At 38.0% G+C, this 27055-nt stretch overlaps 1 protein-coding gene across 2 annotated transcripts in view; it reads right to left on the reverse strand.

Annotated features, from left to right (window-relative positions):
- CTNNA2 (catenin alpha 2) overlaps nt 1-27055 on the reverse strand; it is a 1134503-nt gene that overhangs the window by 878016 nt on the left and 229432 nt on the right. For both annotated transcript variants that reach the window (XM_004590715.2, XM_004590714.4), the window contains exon 3: nt 25414-25609. In XM_004590715.2, the coding sequence (XP_004590772.1) occupies nt 25414-25609 (196 nt within the window). The remainder of the gene's footprint in view (nt 1-25413; nt 25610-27055) is intronic.

Below are 27055 nucleotides of genomic sequence, written 5' to 3' on the forward strand. Positions count from 1 at the left end.
GTGCTCCAATGTCTCAGGTATTGAAAAAACAACACCTCATTTGATAGCTGCCCATTGCGGTCAGGTGATGTTCCTGTGAACCTCTGCCTCAGAAACTGGGCACTGAATATCTACCATGACATGTTTTAGGACAAAAAGGCTGGACAGCATTCCAAGATTGCGTTTGGTTTAAAAATAAATTCTTACAAAACACAATGTGGATACTCCGGGCTAAAAACATATCAATAAAAATATTTGTAGAGTAAATGCAATCTGGGGAATGGAAAAGAGTAAAGGTATGAGAATATATGAATAACACAAAGCAGGAAAAAACGTGTACCATTAGAGTCACACAGTGTTGAAGCCATACAGAGAGAGATTACACTGCACTGTGAGAATTCAGAAGCCTTTCTTGCTGGAAATGGTCATCCAACTACCTTAGAGATTAAGAGGGATTTTGTGTACTCCTCTTGGAAGAAATGTGATTCCCAGGTAAAGCCAGCCTCCAATGCAAAGGGATGTGAGTGTATCAAGTGTGTAGACACACTAGGATAATGAGATAACCTCAATGAGCAAGTAGTGAAGAAGGCAAATAAAACCTTAACTTTGTTTCTCTGTGTCACTGCACATAAGAATCTTAACCAGTGTGCAGAGAGAACTTAACAAGCTCTGGGAAAATTTTGAAACACACTAAACTTTGGCATCCACTTACATAAGGGAATACAGTATCAGAAAATATGAAGTCAGGGAATGAAGTAATTCAGACAGTTTTAGAAAGTATTAGTGGCCTACATTTCTGAGAAAGAAATATTCTCTTTCTTTTCCTAAAGTTTTACAGAAAATATTTTAACCAGAAGTCAATACAAACTTATGGAGACAAGCATTAAACAAGGTCCCTTCCCATGTTATTACCTCATTTCACATTAATCACACTGTGGACAAATATGTGTTTCAGAATAAGCTAAGAATCTATTGTCTTGTTAAAGAATGATGAAAAACAGCTGACATTTAAATTCTAATTATTTCTGCAAGCCACTGTCATGCACACTAATTGTCCCCACTGCTTCTAGCACAGACACCTGCTATCCTATCCCAAATGATCTCCTGAGCAATCCTACTCTGCTATTACCTTGGGTTTTGACCAAACTCTGTTCTCTAAATTGGAGGATTGTATGAAATTTTCTACATGTGGCTCTTCTTCCACTTCTGGAACCTATATCACATATGGACACCAGTTCATGTCACAGCTACTCTGCTTCTGCTGCAGTTTCCTGACTGAAGCCTAGAAGAGCAGCAGAGAATGGTTCAAGTCACTGGGCTTCTGAACCAACACGGAAGATCCAGCTGGGGCTCCTGACTTCTGGCTTCGATTAGATCAACTCTGGTTGTTGCAGCCATTTGAGGAATGGACCAGAAGACAGAAGACCTATCTCTGTCTCACCTTCTCTATCGAAATCTGCCTTTCCAATAAAATAAATAAACTTAAAAACATTTTCTTATATACAGACCCTATTCCTAAAGATCTAAGAAATCATTATTCAAACCACTTCCCCCCCACCTTTTTTTTCCTGAACTATTCTGATAGCCTTGACTCTCTGGGACCTTGACAGAACTAATAAGGCTTTTCCTGGTGAGCCTCAGCAGTCTCACCAACCAATACAAACTCTGCGTTTGTTTCTTCTGATTGAATTCACTTTGCTTCTTACAGATGCAATGCTACGGAATTCACTTTAAAGTATATCAGAGCTATTGGTTATAAGAAACTACTCAAATACTTAATAAAAGTTTATTTCTCTCTCAGCACAAGCTAATGAGGAATGATTGTGGGCATAAGAAGATTTGACTGTATATTTATTCAACTGTTCCATTACTATTACTAAGCACAATTTATTACAAGTTGTTAAATCAATTACTTTCCGAGGAGAATGAAATGTTACTGATAGTTGTTAATGCTGAGGTTTTCTTTCCAAAACAGGAGGTTAAGACTTTGGTAACACAATTTAAGCTAACATACTAAGTATAAAAATCACTATTCCTCAAGAATATATATAGGAGCAAGGGTTGTGATGTAGCAGGTAAAGCGACCATCTGCTACACTATGAGTAAATAAGAAGCTGAATTGTCTAATACAAAATCTTGCTTCTCCCTTGTTTTGCTTTTTTGGAAAAGCAAGTTCCTACTGGCTTTTCAAAAAAATAGCAACTACCAATGAAATTGTTAAATATACCTTGACAATAACATGCTAGACTATACACCATTGTCTATATCTACAATGCATTGATACACTAAATAGCATAAAGGTGTACTTGTTACAGTTGCTGAAGGATGATATTAATATAATATGGGAGAGCACAGTGGGATTGGGAGGAGATGGAGGTGAAGGGGGAATTGTGTGCCTATGGATACATATCATGAAAATAATAGTAATAACAATAATCATAAAAGAATTTTCAAAGAAAAAAAAATAGCAACTGGGAAACTAGCTGGAAACCCTGCTGGAATGTGAATCCCACTTCCCTGAATTTTTGTAGATTTTCAGTTTTTTAATAATGTAAATTGCTTGTCTCCCCAAAAGTGATCTTTGACCTCATCAAAATGTCAACTCCCATATTTTGGAGTCTCAAAATTTATCACACAAAAACAAGGAGACAGTACCTGAGATTTCAGCTTATCATAAGAGCGGGAGGAGGGGGTGGCCTATCATACCCTTCTGACGGCTTTTTATTTTGAATAAACTAGACAGGATTAGAATTCTGATCCTTTGAGTTTTATGTTCTCAGTCTCTATTCGCTGCTATTTTATTTTTTTCCTCAAAATTATGCGTACAAGTTACCACTTCCACCATTTTCTGGGGTATTTTCCTCTCATGGATTCTCCCTCCCGATGAAGAAGCTTACTGAAAACTGTCTATGTGAAGAACTGAAGTTATTTTTGCATCAAATTCCCCATAACAACACCAACATCACATGTGTGCACCAGTTGGAACTCCAATTGCTACACGTTTAAAAAAAAAAAAAACTTTCATATCATCTTTTATTCTATGCTCACAAAAATTCTTTTTTTTTTTAATTTCAACTTTTTTGAATCTTTTTTTTCATGATTTAGTTCCCTAGGCTCAGGAATTTCTCCTCCTCCCTCTCCCTCCACTGTTTTCCTCAATATTATTATAATAGTATATCTTCAGCACAATCAGAATGATGGGCTTGTGACTACTGCTGCTATACTTCTGATCTAGCTCCCCGCTAACATGCCTGAGATAACAGAAGATTGTTCAAACCCTTGGGTCCATGCACCTGCATGTGAAACAGAGAAAGGTCCTGCCTTCTGGTTTTGGTCTTACCCAACCCTGGCTGTTGAGGCCATTTAGAAAGTGAATTAGTAGCTGCAAGACTTCTCTCCCAGTGTCTCCTTCTCTCTCTTTGTAACCATGCCTTTCAAATAAATAAAAATATGTCTCTTTTTAAAAAAAGAATATAAAAAAGGCTACAAACAGTAATCACATGTCAAAATGCTCGTGTTGTCACTCCAATGTAGATTCATTAAGAACATGACCTGTATAACCAAGTATGTCTGGGGATAAACCATAAGTTCCTCCTTTCCTCAACTCATTCCGCTGTTCCTATTCTTCATCAGAGGGGTAGCATGTAGACAGAGAGCACTGCATTCAGCTTACCAAAATATGTGGATATTGCTTACATTGACTTAATTATTATGTATTAAACCACACAAAAGAGAAACTGCTGTGACTAAAAACCCAGTCCTTTTCTTTCTCTAATGCACAGCAGAGTCCAATGGAAATTTTTAGAAGTCAAACTCTTCAGCTTTGGAATGCCAGCAAACAACGTAAGTTTCAAGTTACTTTACTGACAAAAAAAGTTATATGACTCTGTGACTGCACTTGTATTACAAAACAGATGGACGATAATACTCTGACCTACTAAATTTCCCAATGACTACTGCAGAAAAGGAAAAAATGATGCCACTGTGTAGAGAGATTAGAAAGCTATGTCAGAATTAATCAATAGTTTAGTTCTTCTAATGCCTATCCTACTTTTTATCTTACAATGTCCTTTGATACAAAAAAGAGGAGGATATAAACAAACAGTAATAATGGTCAAGGTGGAAAAACTAACAACTTATAAACATCAAAATTATTATTTTCTGGATGAAAAAGGTAATGGAAGAAAAGTTACACAGAAAGAAGCTAGGGACCAGACTGTGTAATAAATTCAAATGAATTTCTGCTGCATGAAAGAAAAATATCAGCTGAGCTAGATGAATATAAAGCTGAATTGTTCATCAGAATAAGAAATATATATAACAATGTGGATTTTAATCTACAGCTGGAATGCCTGACTTGAGCTTATAACTTTATTTTACTGTAGAGTAATGCAAAATGAAGGTTACTTAAAAATCAAGAGCAAAAGCAACAGGCAGGATTAAGAAGATAAAAAGCGGGCCCGGCGGCGTGGCCTAGCGGCTAAAGTCCTCGCCTTGAAAGCCCCGGGATCCCATATGGGCGCCGGTTCTAATCCCGGCAGCTCCACTTCCCATCCAGCTCCCTGCTTGTGGCCTGGGAAAGCAGTCGAGGACGGCCCAATGCATTGGGACCCTGCACCCGCGTGGGAGACCCGGAAGAGGTTCCAGGTTCCCGGCTTCGGATCGGCGCGCATCGGCCCGCTGCGGCTCACTTGGGGATTGAATCATCGGACGGAAGATCTTCCTCTCTGTCTCTCCTCCTCTGTGTATATCTGGCTGTAATTAAATGAATAAATCTTTAAAAAAGAAAAAAAAAGAAGATAAAAAGGAAGATCAAATTATTTCCTCCACTGTCAATCATAAAACTGTCACATGGCAGGATTTTTTTCTATACTTTTGAGAAATACAAAACTGTGGTAAGATCTCAAATTACTTAGACAGAGGCTTTTGCATTAAAGTACTAGTTAAGCAATGACCAATCCTGATAAATAGTTGCTTCCAATCTCTCTAACATCTCCAAACACCCATGTCACATTTGGAACAGGAAATTCTCACTCAGAATCAGAACAAGTAAGAAAACAATTTCAGTGTCTGAGATATGGCTAACTAAACTTCATTAAAACCAGATTTAACATTATTAGTAATGCTCATAAAATCATCTAAGATTTTATCATATCTTGGAGCTAAATATAGAGTAGAAACAACAAAATAAAAAGATACCCAATGACTGTAATGACTATATTCCTTTTAATCAATACTGGGCATTATGAATGAAATATAAATATGAATTAAAAGATGCTAATTTATAAGCAGATCTTGCCATTTATAAGCAGATCTTGCCTGAAAACCGGAAGCAGATAAATTATCTCCCAACAGTTTTATTGCTTCCTTGATCTTTGTTGTTTAAGAGTCAGACCGTTCTATCTGAAGGACATCTAATTCAGAATTCAAAACAATCTAAAACAAAATAATCAAATCCATTCACTGACTTCAGATTCTGACTCTGAAACAGCATCACAATCTGTCTCCCAAGACAGAAATAAAAGAGCTGGGGCAAATGCCTGTTAGAAAGAGGGTGTGTCTTTTCCTACAAATACATGTATCTTGACTTGTTTCCATCATCTCACATGGTTATTGTCATGTCCTCACAATTAGTGACCCTGGAGGCAAAATCATGCCTTTCCTGACTAATTAAAATCCCATACAGATCTCAACATACTGAGTCTATCTCTCTTCCCTCCCCCACTTCCTTCTCTTTAACTGGAATATGCATTTTAAAAGGCTTTAGTAATCCTTTCTTAAGAAAAATACAAATAATACCCAAGTATGTTAACATGGATTGCTTACTTGTTTCCTTAAAGCCTTGTATTTGTACTCATACATATATCAGAGCACAAAAATACATGCTACCCAGCTCTCTTATGAATCAAGACACATCACAACAGCAGTTCACGTTCACTCAATGATAACATCTCTAGGTATCAAAACAACTGGCATGTGAATTCAAGATTTCCATGGATCTCTCTCAAATTTTCTTCTTTCTCGTCAATATTTCTACTCCACAATTTTCCTTCTACATAAAAAGAAATGCCATTATGCCATTTAATGTCCAATTTTCACCAGTTGACTCTTGCTACTTCCTTAAAATAGAACTGCCTGTGAATGATAGCCTGTACTTCTTATAACAGAAGCTAAAAGATGCAGACATCACAATTCACATCAAACTTCACAGCCAAGTAACTTATGACCTGCTCACCGACAAATCCGAAAGCCAGGCTCTCCATGAGCCAGAACTTCCTCTTCAATTTCCTAAAATTACAATCTTAATCACTGACCTACATAAATTACCTTTGGTGCCATCACTTGGTCCATCAAGAGTATTTCTCGCAACTTTGTAGAAAGGTCTGTCAATACGTTACTGGCAAATCCAGGACATTAAACTTAATGCTATGTTAGGGTTTGTAGTCTTTGTTAGTCAAAATGTCCTTAATGCCAGGTATAAAGACCTCCCCCTTTCTGTCCAATAATAAATTCATCAAATCTAACAAGGTAAATTGTAGCTGCGAGACAGAGCCACAGTGTACAACAGGATGGGGATTTTTGTCACTTCATTCTGCCTCCACGAAGAAGGAGCAAACATCCCTGATGCTGTATGCAATGCAGCTCTGCTTCTTTCCTAGTCAATGTTTATCCAAAATTCAGTCACAGTTCCCATATTTCAAGAATGTGTCTTTCCTGGCAAAAATGAATTTGTTCAGGTTTTCAGAGACAATCCTCAATATTTTGGAGGAAAAATTAGACCTTGACAGAATCTCCTGATCTGTTTTCTGAAAAGCTTCCTTGTTTTCATTCAGTGGTCCACTGACCTCTTGTCATCAGCTGAAACTTCTGTATAGCCTTCAGTCTCATTTCACTGAGGCAGTCTCAGGGTGGCGGCCTGCAAGTCTGGATCCCTATAAACACACACGAATTTCGTATGTGGCTCAGAGCCAATTCTGCCCAGGAAAAATAGAAAGAAGTGTCATCGGTGTGCAATCACAAAAGTTTCTTTTCTACTACCTGCCAATTCCATAGAACCACACATCCATTATCCTGATTTCACTCATACAAATCTAGATAGCCACCCCTTTTACAAATTTTCTAGTGTAGTAACCCTGGTTTTCGTCAATGCAACTAAGCAGGGCACCAGTAATCGATATTCTTTCACCAGCCTGTACATTTTGAAGATTCCTTAGAATCCCTGGTCATGTAAAGCCTTCCTGCTCTTCCTTTTTGCTTGTTTGTTTGTTTGTTTGTTTGTTTTGCACATAAGAACTTACAACTGGAGATAAAATTAGGCTTAATCAGAGAAATATGCTTAGTTTATGATGAAGCCATTCTGCTTTGCTTCTCTGAAGAAAACAAACCAAAAATATTGGAGGCTTTTATTAGATTGACATACCAAAAAAAAGCAATCACTTGTTATTTAGAGCTTCTGGCATGAGAAGGATAAATATTAGTTTAGTAGTCACATTTAAATTTAAAAGAATATTTTCATTTACTGAATAACACAACAATTGACTGTCACCATTTCAGTTGGAGCCCATTGAGAAATAGGTCAATATTTTTAAACTGTGACATTTAATAAGCTATCAAACCACAAAATTCATAAAGCTCACACCAATTAGGCTTCTTTCCTTTTCACCTATCACCAAAATATCGCATTCTAACGAATGTAAATATTTAAGAATGTTGACCTTTCATCCTTAAATATTCCCACATAAATCTATATCATGAAACCATAACATAATTATTACAAGAAGCAACACACTGCAGCTCATTCAAATGCAGTGCACAATTTAAATGCTCTTGCACAGGCAATGCCATTACGCATGTTCAGGTTTTAAAAGGAAAACCGTAAGTGAGCAGAAACTTCATACAGGCGAACACAAAAAATACAGAGCAAAGTGACAAAACATGAAAAAATACATTTTTCCAATTATTTGCATTGATTTATAATTATAATTTATAATTTTTAGTTAATCATTTTTAGAAATTCATTTTTAGAAATTGATTAATCATTTTTAGAAATTTAAAAGGCAAGGCAAGATTGGCTCCAGTCACACTAAATTTTAGCAATCTTAAGGCAATTAGGACCAATTTTTAGAGTATAATTTTAATAAATCATGTCAATCAGTAGTTAAACATTTATGATCATATACATTTAAATAAGAAATATGACAAAATGTAAGTTCATTTAACCAGTAATTTTTATAAACCTAAACTTGTATTTTAAATGTATAGCTTTTCAGCTACTGTTTCATTAACAAAAATGACTTATATAGCAAAAAATTTACAAGTAGAGTATTCAATTTTTAAAAAAGCTTCATGCCAGTACAAACATTGTGGTACAGCACACTAATGCTCCAACCTTGGCACAATTATCCCATATGTCTGCCGGTTTGAGTCCCAGCTGTTCCACTTCTCATCCACCCCATGCTAATGGCCTGGGAAACCAGCAGAGGATGGCCAAAATCCTTGGCACCCTGCACCCCTGTGTGAGACCTGCAAGACCTGGCTCTCAGCTTTGGACAAGCTCTGACCACAGTGGCCATCTGGTGAGTGAGCCAGCAGACACAAAATCTCTGTCTCTTCTTCTCTATAAATCTCCCTTTCAAATAAAAATAAATTAATCTTTTAAAAAATGCCTCACACTTCCTTAGATTCATTCTGGCATTACCCAGCACTTAACATTTTATATATTAGATAGAATTGGCATTATCACTTGGTAAATAATAATTCTGACAAAGGTAGTAATGAAGATGCTGGCTGAGTAAAAGACAACAAAGTGAGTAGCTATATACACAGCAACAAACCTTTACAACATGAACAAAAGCCAGCTGAAGATCCACAGTGTCTGGACTCATTAAAATAATAAGAAAATAAAACAAGCAAAGAGCAAACAGTTTCCCAGTGTCACCCTAGTCCTACTTTCAAGGAGCATGTTGTGGAAAGACACATCTGTCTGGGAGGAGCAGAAACAATTCCAGGGCCAAAATCACTGTCGTAGAATTTAGTCAGATTACATCACATTGCCCCAGTTCTCAGTCCACACCAGTGGAGGAAATATTTGGTCCTTCTAAAGCCAGGTGGCTGGACTCTGCCATGCTTTCCCTAGCCACCTACCTAAACTGAAACTCCAGTATGAGGAAAGGTTGGGAGAGCAAGACTAGAACTTTTCCTTGGAGGTCAGAGCTGAAAATATAGAGTCAAGTTTTGACACGTGATAAAGCCCAAACACCTTTAGTCCTCACTGGATCAACAAATGCTCACGGTCTGACTCTAGACTTGTCCAGCATCAGTGGGCAAACTCATTTTTGTGGGTATCACTGTTAGCTGGTGGTGGGTTTGGCAGCTACCATCAGGACATTGTGAGACTATTTTGGGAATCAATGCTGGTCTTATAGAGTTCAAAGATGGACAAGTCCCAATAGTTCTGGTCTCCCATGAGCAGTATCAGTGGACAGTTTCTGGACTTACCCCGGAATCAGGAAGAGATTTCTGTCCTGGTGAGACAGACTGGCTTTTGCATGTATCACAACCACTCCTTGCAGCCCTGAAGTAAACCCCCAACACTGGATAAGAGTCTTTTTATTGAGTGATACTAGGAAAACTGGATACTCACATGCAGAAGAATGAAACTATATCCCAATAATCAGCATGTATCAAAAGTAACTAAAAATGGATTAGATAATCTAATGTGATGGCTGCAACTTTGAAACTGTAGAAGAAAACATGAGAAAGGAATTCAAGTCATTGGAACAGACAAGATTGTGCTGAATCACAACCCAAAAGCACAGGAAATAAAAGTCGAAAATAGACAACTGAGATGTCACTGAAGTAAAGGGTTTATGTACTGGTAAAGTCAACAGAATAGAGAGACAACAAATAAAAAGGGAAGAAATATTTGCAAGCTATCCACTTGACCATGGGTGAAAATCCAGAATTGGTAACAAACTCAAATATCCCAGTAGCAGAAACAGACACTTGCCAAAGGAAGATACACAGACGGTCCAGCAGTATTTGAAAAAAATGTGTATTCCCTGGCTGTAGGCAACTTCCTAGGTTGTCTTACACATAGGTAAGCATTACACTGGGAGAGAAAAGCAGTCAGTAGCTGGCAGAGATTCTAGCCCTGGCTAATGCCAAATTTGTGTTAACTATACCAGTGTGTCAGCATAGTTGCTTATTCATTCTTTATTTCTCTCTCTCTCTTTCTTTCATTCTTTTTAAGGATATGTGGGGAAGGCAGGGAACACTGGGCCAGGACATTTCACCCTGGCCCCCAGGCAGAAGAGTCAGGGGCTGCAGACTGCTCTGGGAGGGTGGTCTGGGGACCTGTAGGAGTGTAAACAGCTGAGGGCATGTTTGATGGGAGGAATGACGTCTGTGGTCTTACACAGATATGGCCACTGCTCTTGCAGGTAGGCAAGGAAGCCAAGATAGAGTGGTTTATAGAGGGCATATTGGATGTCTGGGTCAGGCCAAGGCACCCGCCCACATGGGAGACCTACACTACATAACATAAATTCACCACTTACCATTGGCACTCACAAAAGCTGGCGCTAGGGGGCATGCCTGGCTGGGCTAGAGCGCAGTATCGGCCTGCAATTATCAAGTTTTCTTCCACAATAACTCACCAACTCTCACAATAACAACCCATTCATCAGGGCAGAGTCCTCATGACCTAATCACACCTTGTTAGGCCCCATCTCACAGCACCACCACACTGGGGATTCTTTACAATACACGAACTTTGGGCGACACTGAAACCACAGCACTATGCATTATTCACGCACTGAAGTTCTTCACATACATTTCAATCACTCCATAATGTGGGACTATTATTAATGCAACTTTAAAGATGATGAGACTGAGTCCTGTGGGGTAGGAAATCATCACCAAACATCACAGAGCTAATAAATGATGGAGTTATGTTTCAAATGACTACCAAAGAACACAACCTGTGCTCCTAATGGTTACACTACACTGCCTTGAAATCCATAGATTTAAGATATATTTTGTCAGTATGTTAATAAAAATTAACATATGGCTTTGGATGTGAGGAATGAGAGAAACAAAGGAGTAAAATAAAACTCACAGGACTGACATTCGATGCTGTAAAAAAGTTGAGTAAAGGGGATGGCGCAGTGGCTCCACAGGCTAATTCTCTGCCATAAGTTCTGGCATCGCATAAAGCCACTGGTTCATGTCTCAGCTGCTCCACTTCTGAGCCAGTTCCCTGCTTATCATCTGGGAAAACAGCAGAGCACATTCCAAGTCCTTGGGCCCCTGAACCCACATGGGAGACCCAGAAAAACTCCAGTCCCTGACTTCAGATCAGCTCCTGTCCTGCCACTGTACCATTTAAGAAGTGAACCAGTGGACAGATTGTTTCTCTTTCTTTCTCTCTCTCTCTTTCTCCTTCTCTGTATAAATCTGCCTTTCAAATAAGAAATAAAATAAATTTTCAGTAAATTAGAGAGAAACACTTAGTAGACATGATCAGCAATTAAACTCAAAGATTAATTGTTGATCATGTCTGAATCCAGTGACCTGAACATGCCAGCATTAGTACATTTCCTGGCTGTTCCAACTCCCATCCAACACCCTGCTTGTGGTCTGGGAAAAGCAGTAGAGGATGACCCAAAGTCTCAGGACACTGCACCAACAGGGAAAACAGAGAAGAGGCTCCTGATTTCTGGTTCCTGGCTTCAGATTGGCCCCTTTTCTGGCTGCTGTGGTCATTTGGGGAGTAAACCAGTGCATCGAAGATCTTTCTCTCTGGCTCTCCTTCTCTCTGTAAATCTGCCTTTCCAATAAAAACAAATAAATCTTTTTGTTTGTTTGTTTTACACATACAGCTAATGTATTTTAAAAAAATGTGAAAAAAGTAATTTGTGATAGGGCTAGCATAGTAAAACAAGGATGGCACATTTACACGGTGGTTTTGCAGGAACAAGTATTCCCCATAGATTTTTTTCAACTTTTCTAAATGTTAAAACACTTTCAGAATGAGATGAGGAAGATGGATAATAGATATAAACAACAAATTCAGGAATGTTGGGTAGTGGGGGTAGGGAGAGAAGCAAATACAGCCATCATAGAATAAACCATGGACTTTCTATTACATTGGCAATAATTTATGTCTTAATTTCCATGTACTGGTACTCATGTCCACACGAAGTTTTTTCATTAATTATACTATGAAATATAAGAATTAACATAAGCAAAGTAACTGATTGTATGTTAAGGAAGCTGAAAAGGTGAGTATGGATTATTCTTTGAAAAGTTCCATTAAAAGGAAGCCAAAAATCAGGCAATTGTTGGGTGGTGGTTCGCTATTTGATAAGGTTTCTGTTCCCTTTTACACGGATACATAGTATGTTTGCATGGTATTTTGACTGTTCCAAGGAAGAAAACTTATTTATAATTAGGATGATGCCCAAATGTGGCAAGAGAAGAATCAGCCTTTGCAAGAAGTGGTTCTTCATTCCTTTGTAATCATGGGAAAACAATAGGCATTTACTGACTGGCATTCTGACTCCCAGTTTGCGGAGGTAATTTACTCCTTACTTTCTTAACTTCCCATTTCTCTCATATTATCAGGAAGCCTGTTGTCAGTTTCTAAAAATTAACATAATTGCTTAGCCCTGCTACAGTACTTTAGTGCAACTATAATTATAAGGTCTTATATTTCCATATTTCCTATACAGCATTCCAGCAAGTTGGTCCTTCCACACTCATTATCTGGATGCATTTTGCAAGATTCAGTCTTGTTTCAAGTGATTCTTTGCCTGTTCCATTTATTTCTATTCAGAAGTCCAATTTAGAAGCAAACTCATTCAGTCTCAAAGAGGTCTAGAACTAATGAAGACAACTGGGTTTATATCCAGCAACTGATACACATCATAATTGTAGATGCATCAGAAAGCAGCTACATCTTAGAAATCTTACCCTGTTGTTGTTCAAGATGTTTAATGTCAAGTACTTTTTGATTGAATTATAGGCTTAGTTATTAAGGAAGAAACATCAGAGAACAAATTTCTTTTTTTAATGTAATGATGCAAGCTGCTTTCTTTCAATCTTGGTTGTGTTCAACTGTTTTGATTAAGGAACCCCCTTTTAACAGGTGAATTACAAATGAAATACAGGTAATTCACACATGCTGAAAGATTTTTTATCTTATAATGAAAAATATCACAGTATCACAAACTTGACAATGAGACTTCAGTGTGCTGGCACTATCGTTAAGCAACTTCCATGCATCCCCATCATATGTTCTTCCCATCAGTCCTGAGAGTTTAAGTGTAATTAGCTCCACTGATCTCCTGCAAACACCAACACACAAAGAATAACTTGCCCAAGCCGCACAGCAGAGGGACTGTGAGAAGTGCAGAACCAGAACATGGCTTCACAGCCAAGACATCAGTACCAGCAAGCCCTTGCTGTGACCAAACCCTGAGGTGGACAGCTCTGCCTGGCGAGGTCAGGGTTCTAACGTGGAAGTATGGATGCACATTAGCCACATAACTGGCTCCTCTCCTGACTTCTTTCACTGCTATTCCTCTACTCATGAATAGCTACGTTTTTTTCTTTCTGCTTTGCATTTTATATATTCTTAGAAACCTATTTTTTTTTCTGTGATAGGCAAGAACAGCTGTGGATTGACAAATGAGGGTATTAAGACAATCAGTCTTGAAGTAGCAATGTTCTAAAGATTTCTGATTTTTAGTCACACAGATGTATAATTTGCCAAACACTGCAAGTCAACATAAGAATAAGAATTATTCATCTTTCACATTGTGTTTATTCTGCTGTTTTTGCTAGGGTAGCAGCAGAAAGTTTTTTTTTTCACTACTGTGCTAAACTCTATCAATACTAGACCATTAGTTATAACGGATGTATCATAATGTCAGATATCAGTAACAGTGGAACCTAGGGATAGGAGAATTTCCTGACTATTTTAGAAATTTTTCTTTAAATACAATCATATCGTCAGCTTATAAAATTCTGCTTAGCTTTATTTAAGGAAAAAAAAAAAAACCTACCAAACTGAGGATCATTTTTAACCTAAATAAATGAAAGGGCCTGTTGTTCATATCCAACAGCATTTGGTATTGCCAGTTTGGGGGATTTTAGCAAATCCAGTATATTTCAATATATAGTGAATTCTGTTATTTTAATTTTCATTTTCCATTTCACAAATGATGTTGAAAATTTCTCCTTATATTGATTTGTCATTTCTTTCATTAATATTCCTGTTTAGGTCTTTCATACATTTTTAAAGTCATATATTTCACTGTCTTTTTGTTGAATTGGAACACACTTTTGTGCATAATGGGCAAAAGTCTTTTCCTGAGATGTTTAATTTTCAAATATTCTCTCCAAATCTGTCTTGTTTTCATTCTCCAAGCACTGTCCACCACAAAGCAAATATTGAAATCTTAATATTAAATCCAATTTATCAATTTTCTCTTCCATATATCATGCTTTTGGTTGCTTCTTTTTTTCCTTAAATATTTATTTATTTTTATTTTAAAGGTAGACAGAGAGAAGCAGAGATAGAGAAATAGATGTCATCCACTGATTCACTCTGCAAACAGTTGCCATGGGTGGGGCTAAGCCAATCCATGGTCAAGAGCCAAGAGCTTACTATGGGTCTCCCACATGGGTGCTGGATCCCCCCAAATTGGAACACTCATCTTCTACTGCTTTCTCAGGCCACAAGCATGGAGTTGGATCAGAAGTGGAACAGATAGGATACTAACTGGTGCTCATGTGGTAAGATGGCACTGCCAGACAAAACTAGCCTGTTGAATTACTGTGCTGGCACCTCACTGCCTCATATTAAAATTGCACTTCTCTACCCTGAAATCATAACCTTATTTAACGTTCCACTTAATTGTCTCATCTCAGGATGTATTATTATTATCCGTACAGGCCAGGAATGTCTACTTCTTTATTCTATAATCTCATTATCCTAAATACTGCCTGTGCATTAATACATTTAATCTATTTATGTACATGGAGCTGTTCCTACATCAGTATCATTTTATAAAAATATAGATCATATGACTTAGAACAACTAACTGAATAATTATGAGCAAATATGTGCAAAGTTTCTTACAAAATGATCAGCAAACAACAAAGAGAACAACTATTATTATTCCTCCTGAAAAAAAATTACTGTATTCTCAAAGGCTAAATACTCCAGAAATAGGGGTCACATGAATGAACAACATACCATTATCTCTCAATCACTAATGACAAAGGTTTGCTATTGACCTGGGGTAATCCTGGACAATTAAATTTACCATGCAAATATGTTTTATATAACAAAGTATTCAATAAGCAACAATGAAATATGCATCACCCAAAATAGTAAATATAAAAAATTTATATCAAGATAAATCCTAAGATGTAATCCATATACATATCTTTATGATCCTATCAAGTAAAAACACTTTCCATATTTTTGGCATATGTATATGCCTTTAAATTTTTGTATTTAACAAATTCTAATGTGAAAGCTTCTGAAAATTAATTACTTTCACAGATGACACCCTCTTCAATAGAAAAAAACACTTACATTAATTAAAGGTGCCCATAAAGATGTATTCACCTTTGATCATTGGTGGTTCTAACACATTAGAAGCATAGCATTCACCTGGGGAGCAATTCTTGACATAAAGATTTCTGGAGTTAGTCTAAATTTGTTGCATCCAAGATTGCATCGAAGGCCACAATCTGAAGCTTACCCACAATTCCTCTCCTCCCCCAGGGACTTCTGATCCAGAAGGTATGAGTATCCTGAGAAATACTTTAAAAAAGAGGCTTCTGTAAGAACAACAAGGCACAAGGGCTGGAATAGTGAGTCCCATGGAAATGATGAAGCCACAGTTGCACTCCTTAACTAAAGACTGGAGAGGCACATGCCATTGCAACTTCTAGTAATGTCCCTAAAGTATCCAATACACACACACTTTATCATATTACTCGAATAGTATCATTTTTTTAAAGTAATGAAATTTTTATGAAGTAGTACTTTAGCAAAGGCAAAACTCAAAGAAGTGAAACCCACAGAAAGTAACACATTTTCTTTACCACCTTCTAGAGGATTTTTCTCTCAATTTCCCATTGAAGGTGTCCCCTATCTCCTCGGGGGAGGTCTGAAACTCCTCCTCATTATGCTCCAGTGTACATCAGTGAAATTTAACCTCATTAACAGCAAGACTCACAACAGAACACAGCAATATGCCATCCATACAAGAATAGTCAGGCACCTAGCAAGAAGAACCAGTGCACGGCATGGAAAAAGTCCCAAACTCGGAGTGTCAAGCATTCCAGACAGACAGCACAGAGGTACAAAGTAAGGGATGCGTCGGAGAAAGAACATGCAGAGGAGTGGAAGAATACTGACAACACTCCAACTCTCTAAGAAGGGCTGTCCCTCTGTCAAATGCTGTAAGACAGAAATCCCTCGTCCCTTCTATACACTGCTGCTTTATGTATTCATGAGGCAAGCATAAAAGGACATACCTGTAAGGCAGTGGGAGTTTCCTGGTCAGGAAAATAGTCTTGCACAGCTCTCAAGTTGGGGGTTAACATAGTTTATATCCATTAGAGTTACTGATGGACCAACTTTTCCCTCCAACAGGGACGGGAAGGAGGGAACCACTGTATTACTAGGAGGCAAACAGTAACCTCTCCTAAGAAATGTGAAAGATACTGTTACTTTCCCTGCTGTTACCATGTCTAGTCTTATTTTTTGTTTTAGTTCACTAATCATACTGACTTAATAAATACTAACTGCAAAAACTAAGATAATTAGTATCATTTTACATCTAATGCTAGGCCAAACCAAACAAGAAAGAGATGGCACACGCAGTGGATGACCAGCTCATTTCTTTCATTTAGAACAGTGTCATGAACAAGTCACTGCTTTCATTCTGGTATCTGAGATTCCCTTTCATGCTGAGTTGGGTCCATGCACATTTCTGTCAATATCCTGGCCTGATACATGTTTGCGGGACAGCATATCTTAACAGCTCAGGTTTGTCATTTCCAAACAGAGTGGACAATCGGAATGCTGTTGTCAGCTAAAGGCAATAAATACAAACAACTGCACCATGACTTGAGACTATATGGACATAAAAGAATGGTATAGCAGAAGAAAAGCTTTAAGGTGCACTTCACAGCTTTTGGCATAGAACATGGCTGTATCAGACTATTAAAAGGATCTGTTAGAGAACAAACATACAGAAAAATGTCCAATGCTCAAAGCTTGGTTTTTGAATTTAATTAAAGACTGTGGAGAATCCTACATACAATATGTAAACACCCCAATTCTAGCAAATACATACAAAATAAACAAATTAAATTAAAATTACCAGATAAACTACATCCGTTCTAAATTAACCAATTCATCTCCATCCAGCTATGTTCAATACATAAATCTTTTTAAAATTCACATGGGTCTGAATTTAAAGATTCACAAGGGTGTCAGGATTACACAAAAATTATGAAAAAATCCCTAATGTGAATCAAATAACAGATATCCATGAACCATTAAAATTCCTTGTCATTGTTCAAAAAATCGAAATAATTTCATCCCATGTGCTTTGCTCTCATCTCTTTGAACAAAACATGGTGAGGCATGCATTCTCTTTTCCTGCTTTCTAGACTAAGAAATGTACTCTCTACCATTTCTTGCAACTACTCTGAGCCTTTCTTATTTTTATCTGCAATTGTGGCTAACTTTATTTGAATAGGTTCTGATATTTCTGATATTAGGTGGATAAAAACAAGCAAGCAGACAAGTTTTGGCTTGCTTTTAGTGCTTCTCTATTACTCTTTGGCTTACCGCCTTCCATTCTGTCATAATATTCTGTTTTTTTAAGATTTATTTTATTTTTACTGGAAAGTCAGATATACAGAGAGGAGGAGAAACAGAGAGGAAGATCTTCTGTCTGCTGATTCACTCCCCAAGCAGCAGCGGCCGGAGCAGAGTCAATCCAAAGCCAGGAACCAGGAGCCTCTTCCAGGTCTCACATGTTGGTGAAGGGTCCTAAGGCTTCGGGCCATCCTCAACTGTTTTCCCAGGCCACAAGCAGGGAACTGGATGGGAAGTAGAACTACTGAGATTAGAACCGACGCCCATATGGGATCCCGGTGCATGCAAGCCAAAGGTTTTAGCTGCTAGGTTATTATGCTGGGCCCTGTCACAATCTTCTAAAGCAACATGAATTACACACCATGAACCAGGTACTATGTCAATCTATAGTTGAGTACAGCACTCCCAGCAAAGGAAGAGAGAAGTGTATGCATCAAGTAGTTGCAATGATAACCAAAGATCTGGTTAGCTTAGTTGCTACCTATGTAATCACTTCACCATTGATTTACTGGTCCTAACATCTCTTCCTTCTTTTTATTTAGCCTTTGCTCTTGGCAGCTTCCTAAAAATGCATTTTCTAATCTAATTAAAAATACTTTTCTAAAAAAACCAAGTAACTTTCTCTTTACTAATCCTCCATTTTCTGAAGATAACTTGGCACAATTTTAACAACATTCTAGGGTCTGGATTGATCATGTTTCCCTTATACAATATCCTATCCCCTTGGATTCCAGAATTGTGCAATATATTTGTGCTCAGATCACATTTGAAGGCAAGGGCATGCTTTTTCTCTTTAATTTATTTCTGTTCCACTTTCTAATTCTAATTTGTCCCTGCTTTCAAAGTATATTTATATTCCCAAACTTTGTCTGTTAGCCAGGACTCAAAGAAAAACCTGTCTCTGAACACTTGAGTTGTCAGTTTCAAAGAATTCCACATTTCTTTTTCTCCAAATCCACACTGTAATCATATTAATAGTGGGCTCTCAACATATTGTTTTATCTTGATTCCCTTAAAATATTACAATAACTGATAGGAAATCTATCTGGGTCCAGTATTTCTCCCAGTTTTCACGAAGTTGCTATATGAATCTTTGAATTATGTAGTAAACAATTTTAGCTGGCTTCTACCTTCCCTTCTTCCCTTGCTTCCTTTCCTCACTATGCTGTCTACACCGAACGGAGTTTCTCAACTATTCACAATCTGGTCCATTCCCATCAACTTACCACATCCCCAATATACCTGAATCCTATGAAACTTATCAAATCAGGGCTTCTCTATCCATTCCCCAACTATCAACACCATTCCTAAAATTATGCCTTTGAAAATTATGTTCTTTAGTTTGTAAATGTTTATTTTTCTTATTTGAAAGAGAAACAAGCAAAGAGCCCCCATCTTCTGGTTCACTTCTCAAATGTCCATTAGGGCTTGTGGGAAATTAACAGACCGGTGCACTCCTTCCAAAAAGTCACTTGAGGAATTTCACAAACTTTGATGCCTCAGTTCTACTGTGGAGAGTTTTATTTAATCAATAAGTTATGAGAACTGGACAACTAAGATTTCAAAAGCTTTCCATGCAATTCCAGATTCATTAGCTTCTGAGAGCCCCTAGATTAAGCACACATTCCAGGAAGGTTTTTAGTTCAGGAAGATATTGGTGGTAAACATTAAACCTACTCAAAGACAGTTCTTTAAATTATAATTTAAACATTTAAAATGTTATATTGGTGTATTCTACAACAAAAATATAGTCACCATGGGGTTAGTTAATCCTCTGACCTGTGGCACCAGCATCCCACATGAGTGCTAGTTTAGGTCTTAGCTGCTCCACTTCTGATTCAGCTGTTAGCTTATGGCCTGGAAAAGTACCAAATAATGGTTCAAGTCTTGGGAACCCTGAATACACTTGGGAGATCTGGAAGAAGCATGAGACTCCTAGGCTTCTGATCACCTCAGCTCTGACAACTGTGGCCATCTGGGGAGTGAACCAACAGATGGAACAGATGGAAGACCTCATTCTCTTCTTTGTAAAATCTGCCTTTCAAATAAAAAGATAAATTTTTTAGTTATTTTTTTAAAGATTTATTTATTTTTATTAGAAAGGCAGATGTACAGAGAGGAGGAGAGACAGAGAGGAAGATCTTCCATCCGATGAGTCACTCCCCAAGCAGTTACAACAACCGGTGCTGCACCAATCCAAAGCCAGGAGACAGGAACTTCTTTCCAGGTCTCCCATGCGGGTTCAGGGTCCCAAGGCATTGGGCCATTCTCGACTGCTTTCCCAGGCCACAAGCAGAGAGTTGGATGGGAAGTGGGGCTGCTGGGATTAAAATCGGCACCCACATGGGATCCTGGCACGCTCAAGGCAAGGACCTTAACCACTAAACTATCATGCCAGGCCTGATAAATTTTTTTTAAGATTTTTTTTTATTGCAAAGTCAGATATACACAGAGGAGGAGAGACAGAGATCTTCCATCTGATGATTCACTCCCCAAGTGACCGTAACGGCTGGGGCTGTGCCCATCCAAAGCCAGCCATCAGGAACTCTTCTGGGTCTCCCACACGGGTGCAGGATCCCAAAGCTTTGGGCCGTCCTCAACTGCTTTCCCAGGCAACAAGCAGGGAGCTGAAGGGATGTGGAGCTACCGAGATTACAACCGGTGCCCATATGGGATCCCTATGTGTTCAAGGTGAGGATTTTAACCCCTAGGCCACCGCGCTGGGCCCAAAAATAGATAAATCTAAAAAAATAGTCACCTTCCATACTGAGCATTGAAAATTTTGGATATTACCTGTTTTAAGCTTTCTTTGGCCCAGAGCATCAATGAGAAATCAGTGTTGAAAATAACTTCCATTGATTCCTCATTTTTGGAAGCTTTCTGTGTGTGATTTATTAGCTGAGTGAGTTTCCACTAAGAGCTGGCTGGGACCAGTTAAGCCTACCACCCCGTCTAAGTCACACTGAGCCACTCACATCACTTGATGCTTGAAGATTCCTGATGCAGCTCTGCAGCATCCTCCTGGAAGGTCCCAAGTTTGCTTATGACTAGGAAGAATTATTACCAGATACAGTACTAACTGACAGTATGTTTACAATGAATAAATGTTCTGTGACACTGATACCTACCTGTATAGCCTTAAAGTTCAAAATCCTATTACTTTATTTCATAAAATTAGGGTAAAACTAAGTAAGATTCAGTAAGATAAATAGATTCAATCACATTTTAGAAAACGAGGAAACTAAGGTAGAAAGTTCCTGTACCTGAACTTTAAAAATTATTTATTTTTACTTATTTACTTACTTACTTAAAATGAAGGACTAAAGGCAGAGGAAAAGAAAAGAGAGAGATATTCCATCACCTGGTTCATTCCCCCAAATGGCTACAAACACCCAAGAATGGGTCAGGCCAAAGCCAGGAGCTTAATTTAGGTCTTCCATGTGTGCGTATGGGCACAAGTACTTGGAGTGCTTTTTCCACTGCTTTGTCCCAAGGCATTAGCCTGCAGCAGCTAAGAATTCAATTAGATTCCATAACGGATGCTGGCATTGCAGGCACCAGCCTAATCTAGTACACCACAATGCTGACCCTACAGAGAATATCTTAATCAAGTTCACAATGATCTCTTGATTCCATAAAAAAAAGCCTCCTTTCTCAAGATCACCTGCCACATTCCAGAGTCCAAAACAATGTGCTTTTAGAGTAGAAACAAATGTACACACATCCTAATGAACTTACAATCAGAAAGAAAATATATACATATATATATATTCAAGACAGACACAAGTGAACACACATTCCATCTCTATTAAATAAAAACATCAGAATTATAAGTTTTAAACACACTGAACTCAATAATTTGTTTGTGTTATCTGTTTTAATATAAATGCTATCATATGTCTACACAGAGTTTTTTGCTGATTATAATTTAAATGTACAGGGAAATCTACCAGAATATTCTAGAGTATAATGAGTGCTTTTTAAGATCTGGCATGCAGCCTAGTTTTAAAAAAGAGATAATATATTTATCCAGTGATAAAACATTTCATACAACACTTTCACCATCTGAGATACAATAATAGCAGAGTTAAATGGATCATTTCATATATAATCTCATGAGAATAGTCAATATAATCATGAATATTGTGAACCTTCAAAAGAATAATAAATGATTCTTTTGAAATTCTAAGAAAATAGACTAAAATTGATATGTCCAGTATTAAAACTTCTATCATTTCTGCATGAATATATTTGGCTATTTTTTTAACTGCAATCGTAAAGCCCACAGTATGAGTTCCCAAATCACAAATCATTTAGTAAACAAGCTGCATATGGATGTTAGAGGCACTTTACAGGAGCCAGTTGTTTTCAAATGTTAGTGTTGCCATAATTTCTGAAAATCACCTTTCATATTGCAGAGTAGATTTCTAAAATAAGAGGAATGACATAGGTATGGGTGGTCAGGTCAATAGTTAAGATCCTGCTGAGGACACGAACTTCCCATGTCTGCTTCTAACCATAACTCCTCTACTTCTGATTACGCTTCCTGTTAATGTGCACCTGATGAGAGAGCAGGTGAGATCTTCGGGACCTGCGTCCTGTCATCCATATGAGACACCTGCATGATGGAGTTCTGTGCCCCTGGTTGTGGCCTGGTCCAGCCCTGGCAGTTTAGGGCATTTGGGGAGATAATCTGTGAGTGGATGAACTCTCTTTTTGTTTATTTCTTTATTCCTGTCTATCTTTCTATGAGAATTGAGATTCAGAAAAGCAACAATCTTGAGGCTTGACATCTTCAATAAATAAACAGCCCTTTCCTATTCCACATTTATTTTCTCTCAAGCTCCTTTTCCCACCTCTCTTTGAAAATCAAGGCAGGCTCTCATTTTTTAACAAAAAATAAAATTTTGAATAAAATCTTAAGCAAAATAAGTAAGGCTTAAAGGATCCCAAAACAAATAGCTGGGCCCCAGAAGGGGAGGAAGCAAGATAAGACAGCTTGAGGACAGACAATTGGAACAAGAACTGAAGACTTTCTGATCAGTGAGGTGAGGCACTGCCCATGGAGAACAACATGTGGAACGTACAAGTGGAACTAGACACAGAAAGCAACAGAAGAAACAAACTTGAAAGCTTTTATCAGTAACACATTTGGTGTTTTGCATACTACTGCTGTTTCCTTGAAGCTGATGCTTCAAAGAAACAGACATGTGCACAGTTAAACTTTACACAGGTGACAGGTAGACATTATCACTGATGAACACAGAGGAAGCTTAAAATAACAGAATGATTCAATTGGAGAACATTATGCTTATGCAATAAGCCAGTTTCAAAAGGACAAAGATATATTCGCTCTGATATAATGCAGCCTTCAAGAAAAGTACAAAATAAACATGTATAGGTGGTCAAGTATATATACATATGTTCTCACACATGGACTGTATAATGGACACTAGCATACTGGGAAGTAAAAACACATTGAAGAATGTGTCTCCTAAATAAAAGTAGGGCTGCAAATGAGACACTTCCATCTACCTTTATATCATGATACTGGATTTTCTACCTCCGCCTCTACCTATCAGGCCATAACACACTTAAATAGCAGAAAGTCAAGCTTGTAACTGCTGTTAGTAAGGGACTACACTACCGTGATAACACAGGAGGAAGAGGTAGGAAGGGAAAATAGGGAGGAGAAAGTGGCCCTGAAGGACATCAGTGATCTTAATTAAAAGTAAAGAAATCACTCAAAAATTAAATTTTTAGGCTCACCTAGAACCAGAGGGAGAGAAATAACTGGGTTATATTCCATTCACATAAACAAAAAACCCCTTGCAAACACTATCTTTTATGTTAAGGGATTGGCATTATGGAGTAAGTGATTTGAGTCACCACCTGCAACACCAGAATCACGTGAGTACTGATTCAAGCCCCAGATGCTGCACTTGCAATTCAGCTCACTGCTAACGTGCGTGGGACAGCAGTGGAAGATGACCCAAGTGTTTGGGTCCCTTTCAGCTATAAAGAGAATATTTTCTTGTCATTTGGGGCAAAATACATGAAACTACAGGTCATCATGTTAAAATAATTAAGCCAGACATATAAAAACAAATACTACATGTATTCCTCAGATGTGAGAAACATAAAAAAAAAATATGAATACAAAATGTTGAATACTGGATGTAAGTGGTAAGAGTGATAGAAGGACTTTGGATTGAAAAAATTAGGGGAAGTTAGGTGTAGTTTATAGATTGTGACAAAAATGTCAATGTAGTAACTCAATAGGTGCCATATGGTATGGAGTATAAGGAACTCTTTACAACACTACCCCTTTGATTTTGTAAATTTAAAATTAGTCTGAAATTAAAAGATTATTAAAACACTTTCACCATATTTAAAAATTTCAAATCCACAATGAGATGTCTCCTTACATTCACTAAGATGTCTAACATCAAAAGCAAAAAAACAAGAAAAACATGTACTGGTAAGCGTATAGGGAAACCTGCCCTCATGCACGATCACTGGGAGAGTCATATCACATGGTGCCTCTGGAAAACAGTATGTGGATTCCTCGAAAAAGTATATGTAAGTATTATATATTCATATGTAGTTACTATGTGATCCAATAATATCCCCCAATTAACTAAAAACAGAGTATCAAGAAGGTATCTATCTGTACACCAATATTCATACAGTAACTCACAAAAGTCCCCAAAGATAAGCAGCCTAAATGTCTATGGATTAAGGAATGCACACAGTGTAGCTACACAGTGGTAGAACACTATTGAGTCCTGAAAACAAACTCTGGCACAAGCTAAGATATGTGTTAACCTTCAGGAGTCTATGCTAAGTTAAGTAAGCCAATCACAAAAAGATGGTATGATTGCACTTACATGAAGTATCCACAGTAGTCAAAGTCATGGGATCAAAAGCAGAATGATGGATGCCTGGGGATTCGCAGAGAGAGCTTTGGGTATAGGTAGTTACCCAATTTCAAAACCAGAAATTTCTGGAGATTACTTTTTGAGCAACTCAAATATACTCATCACTACTTAAGTAGATTCTATAAAACTTTTAAGATAATAACTTTTTACGTCTCTTGTGCTACAAATAAAAATTTTCTAAGTGCTTAACACATATAATAATTGGTAACTAAATCTGTGGGGAAAGTTGTGAATGGAAAATACAAATCTGGGGATCACATCAAGCAAAAGCAATTTTCTTGCCATGAAAATTCTATGTATTCAGACTTTGTAACCATGACATCTTCATATCCCAGTGTCCCTAAGGCTTAAGTTACACACAAGAATATATTTCAGTCTACTCATGGAAAACAACTTGAAGAACAGCAGACAGTCTATGTATCTATGCTATATCACCAAAACAAAAAACCTCCACCTAAAGTCAGGAAACCTTAAAAATTACAAGTTTATAGCAAAGACTACCCTGTGATTAAACATTTTGAAAAGCCCAGCATTGGCACATCAGCATGCCCCTATTTTGATGGACATTATTCTGCCTACCTTGCTTGCGTACATCCTCCACAGCAGCCACCAACTCTTCTTTGAGATCTTGACTCTCCTTGGCGATCTGCTCACCCTTCTCCAGGAAATTCTGGGTGGCTTGCTCCACAGATGCAGCCAGGACATGGGCTTTCTTTGACCTCCCTTTCTTTTTACCAGATGGGCCTTTGTTGCTTGTGTTGACAAGTGTTGTCACCTTAAGTGCAAAAAAAAAAAATACACAAAGTAGAAACCCCAAACTGTAAAATCAGTGCAAGCTTAACGAGAGATATAATACTATCATCACACAATTCCCAAATATGGCATGTTTACTAAATCACATGATAAATCATAAATCTTTACCACACAACTTCACCACGGAAAGGGTGGAATACTATCAACATCTGTCCCTTGTTTCATTTAGGAAGAAAAGCACACAGTAGACTTGCCACCTGTCCCAAGTTCCCACTTCACTGGAGGTTGTATTCTTACACACTGACAATAAAAGTGCTCACTGATGTCAACAATCTCAATGAGGCAAGAAAACAGAAGAAAAAAAACAGAACTGTTATTCAGGCATCAAATTAAGAGAACCAATACTCAGTCAAGAGTCCTGGAAGTCTGAGTATAACTTTTTGCTATTTCTGATTATATTTTTTACAGAAAATATAAATTTGATGTGGGGAGATAAAATGATTTAGGTTCAACATTTAATTAACCAGCTGAAATTCCCAAATTCAAAATTGCATTTATTATCACTTCTTTTCTAAGTACCATAATTTAGACATATGTATCATTTACAGAACTTCTTGTAGCACGGTATTTTTTTCTTTAATCTATTTTATTGTATTGTTGTTGACAATCCTTACATATTTAATTATGGTTAAAAAAAAAGGTTCAGGGGGATAGGGAAGTGGGTAATGCTATTATGTCCATATTGTTTCCATCATGTATCTGAGGTAAAGGGGGATATTGAGGGAGAAGCCCCGCCCGGTTTCCCGCCCACCCCAAGTCCCGGATGTGGGGCATGCTCTGAGATATTTGCTCAAGTGGTTTTAATAGTTCTCCAGTTATGAATCGCTGCCAGTTTCGCTCAATGAGGTCGTCCACTGATTGATATGGTCCATCATAAAGTCTCCGTTTGCCCAATATTTCGCTGCCAACATATAGCTGAGATGAATGATTGACCTGTTCTGTCTTCTGTCTTTTCTTGGTTAGAGTTCTGAGTCCAGCAGTTCGACTGGGGAGATCTCCAAAGAAACTTTGAGGTATTCCCAGACTAGTTTCTTGTATGTTCTAGCAAGCACAGGGCCCGGCACAGTCCATCATCCCGATCAGCTGGTGGTTGCAATTGCTGGGTTGGTTCTGTTTTCAATCCCGAGTTGCACTGGAACCAATGGGTGTTGCAGTCCAGTCTGGTTCGGCCCTTACATCAACCAGTGGGAGCTGCAGCCTAGTCGGGGCGACCCACAATAACCCCCACCAGGCCCGCCCCCTACCCTGGTTTGCCAGTATGTGTAGCAGAAGACCAGTCTGTCCCCCATCCTATTTGGCTCTTGTACTTGTCAATGGGTATTAAAGCTTAGTTCTATCTAACCAACTCAACCATCCAGCTCTCACGGATGTTGTTGAGTGCCTCTCTATCTAGCCATCCCAGCCCCCG

This window comes from Ochotona princeps, chromosome 8, assembly GCF_030435755.1.
Source record: "Ochotona princeps isolate mOchPri1 chromosome 8, mOchPri1.hap1, whole genome shotgun sequence".
Taxonomy (NCBI): Eukaryota; Metazoa; Chordata; class Mammalia; order Lagomorpha; family Ochotonidae; genus Ochotona; species Ochotona princeps.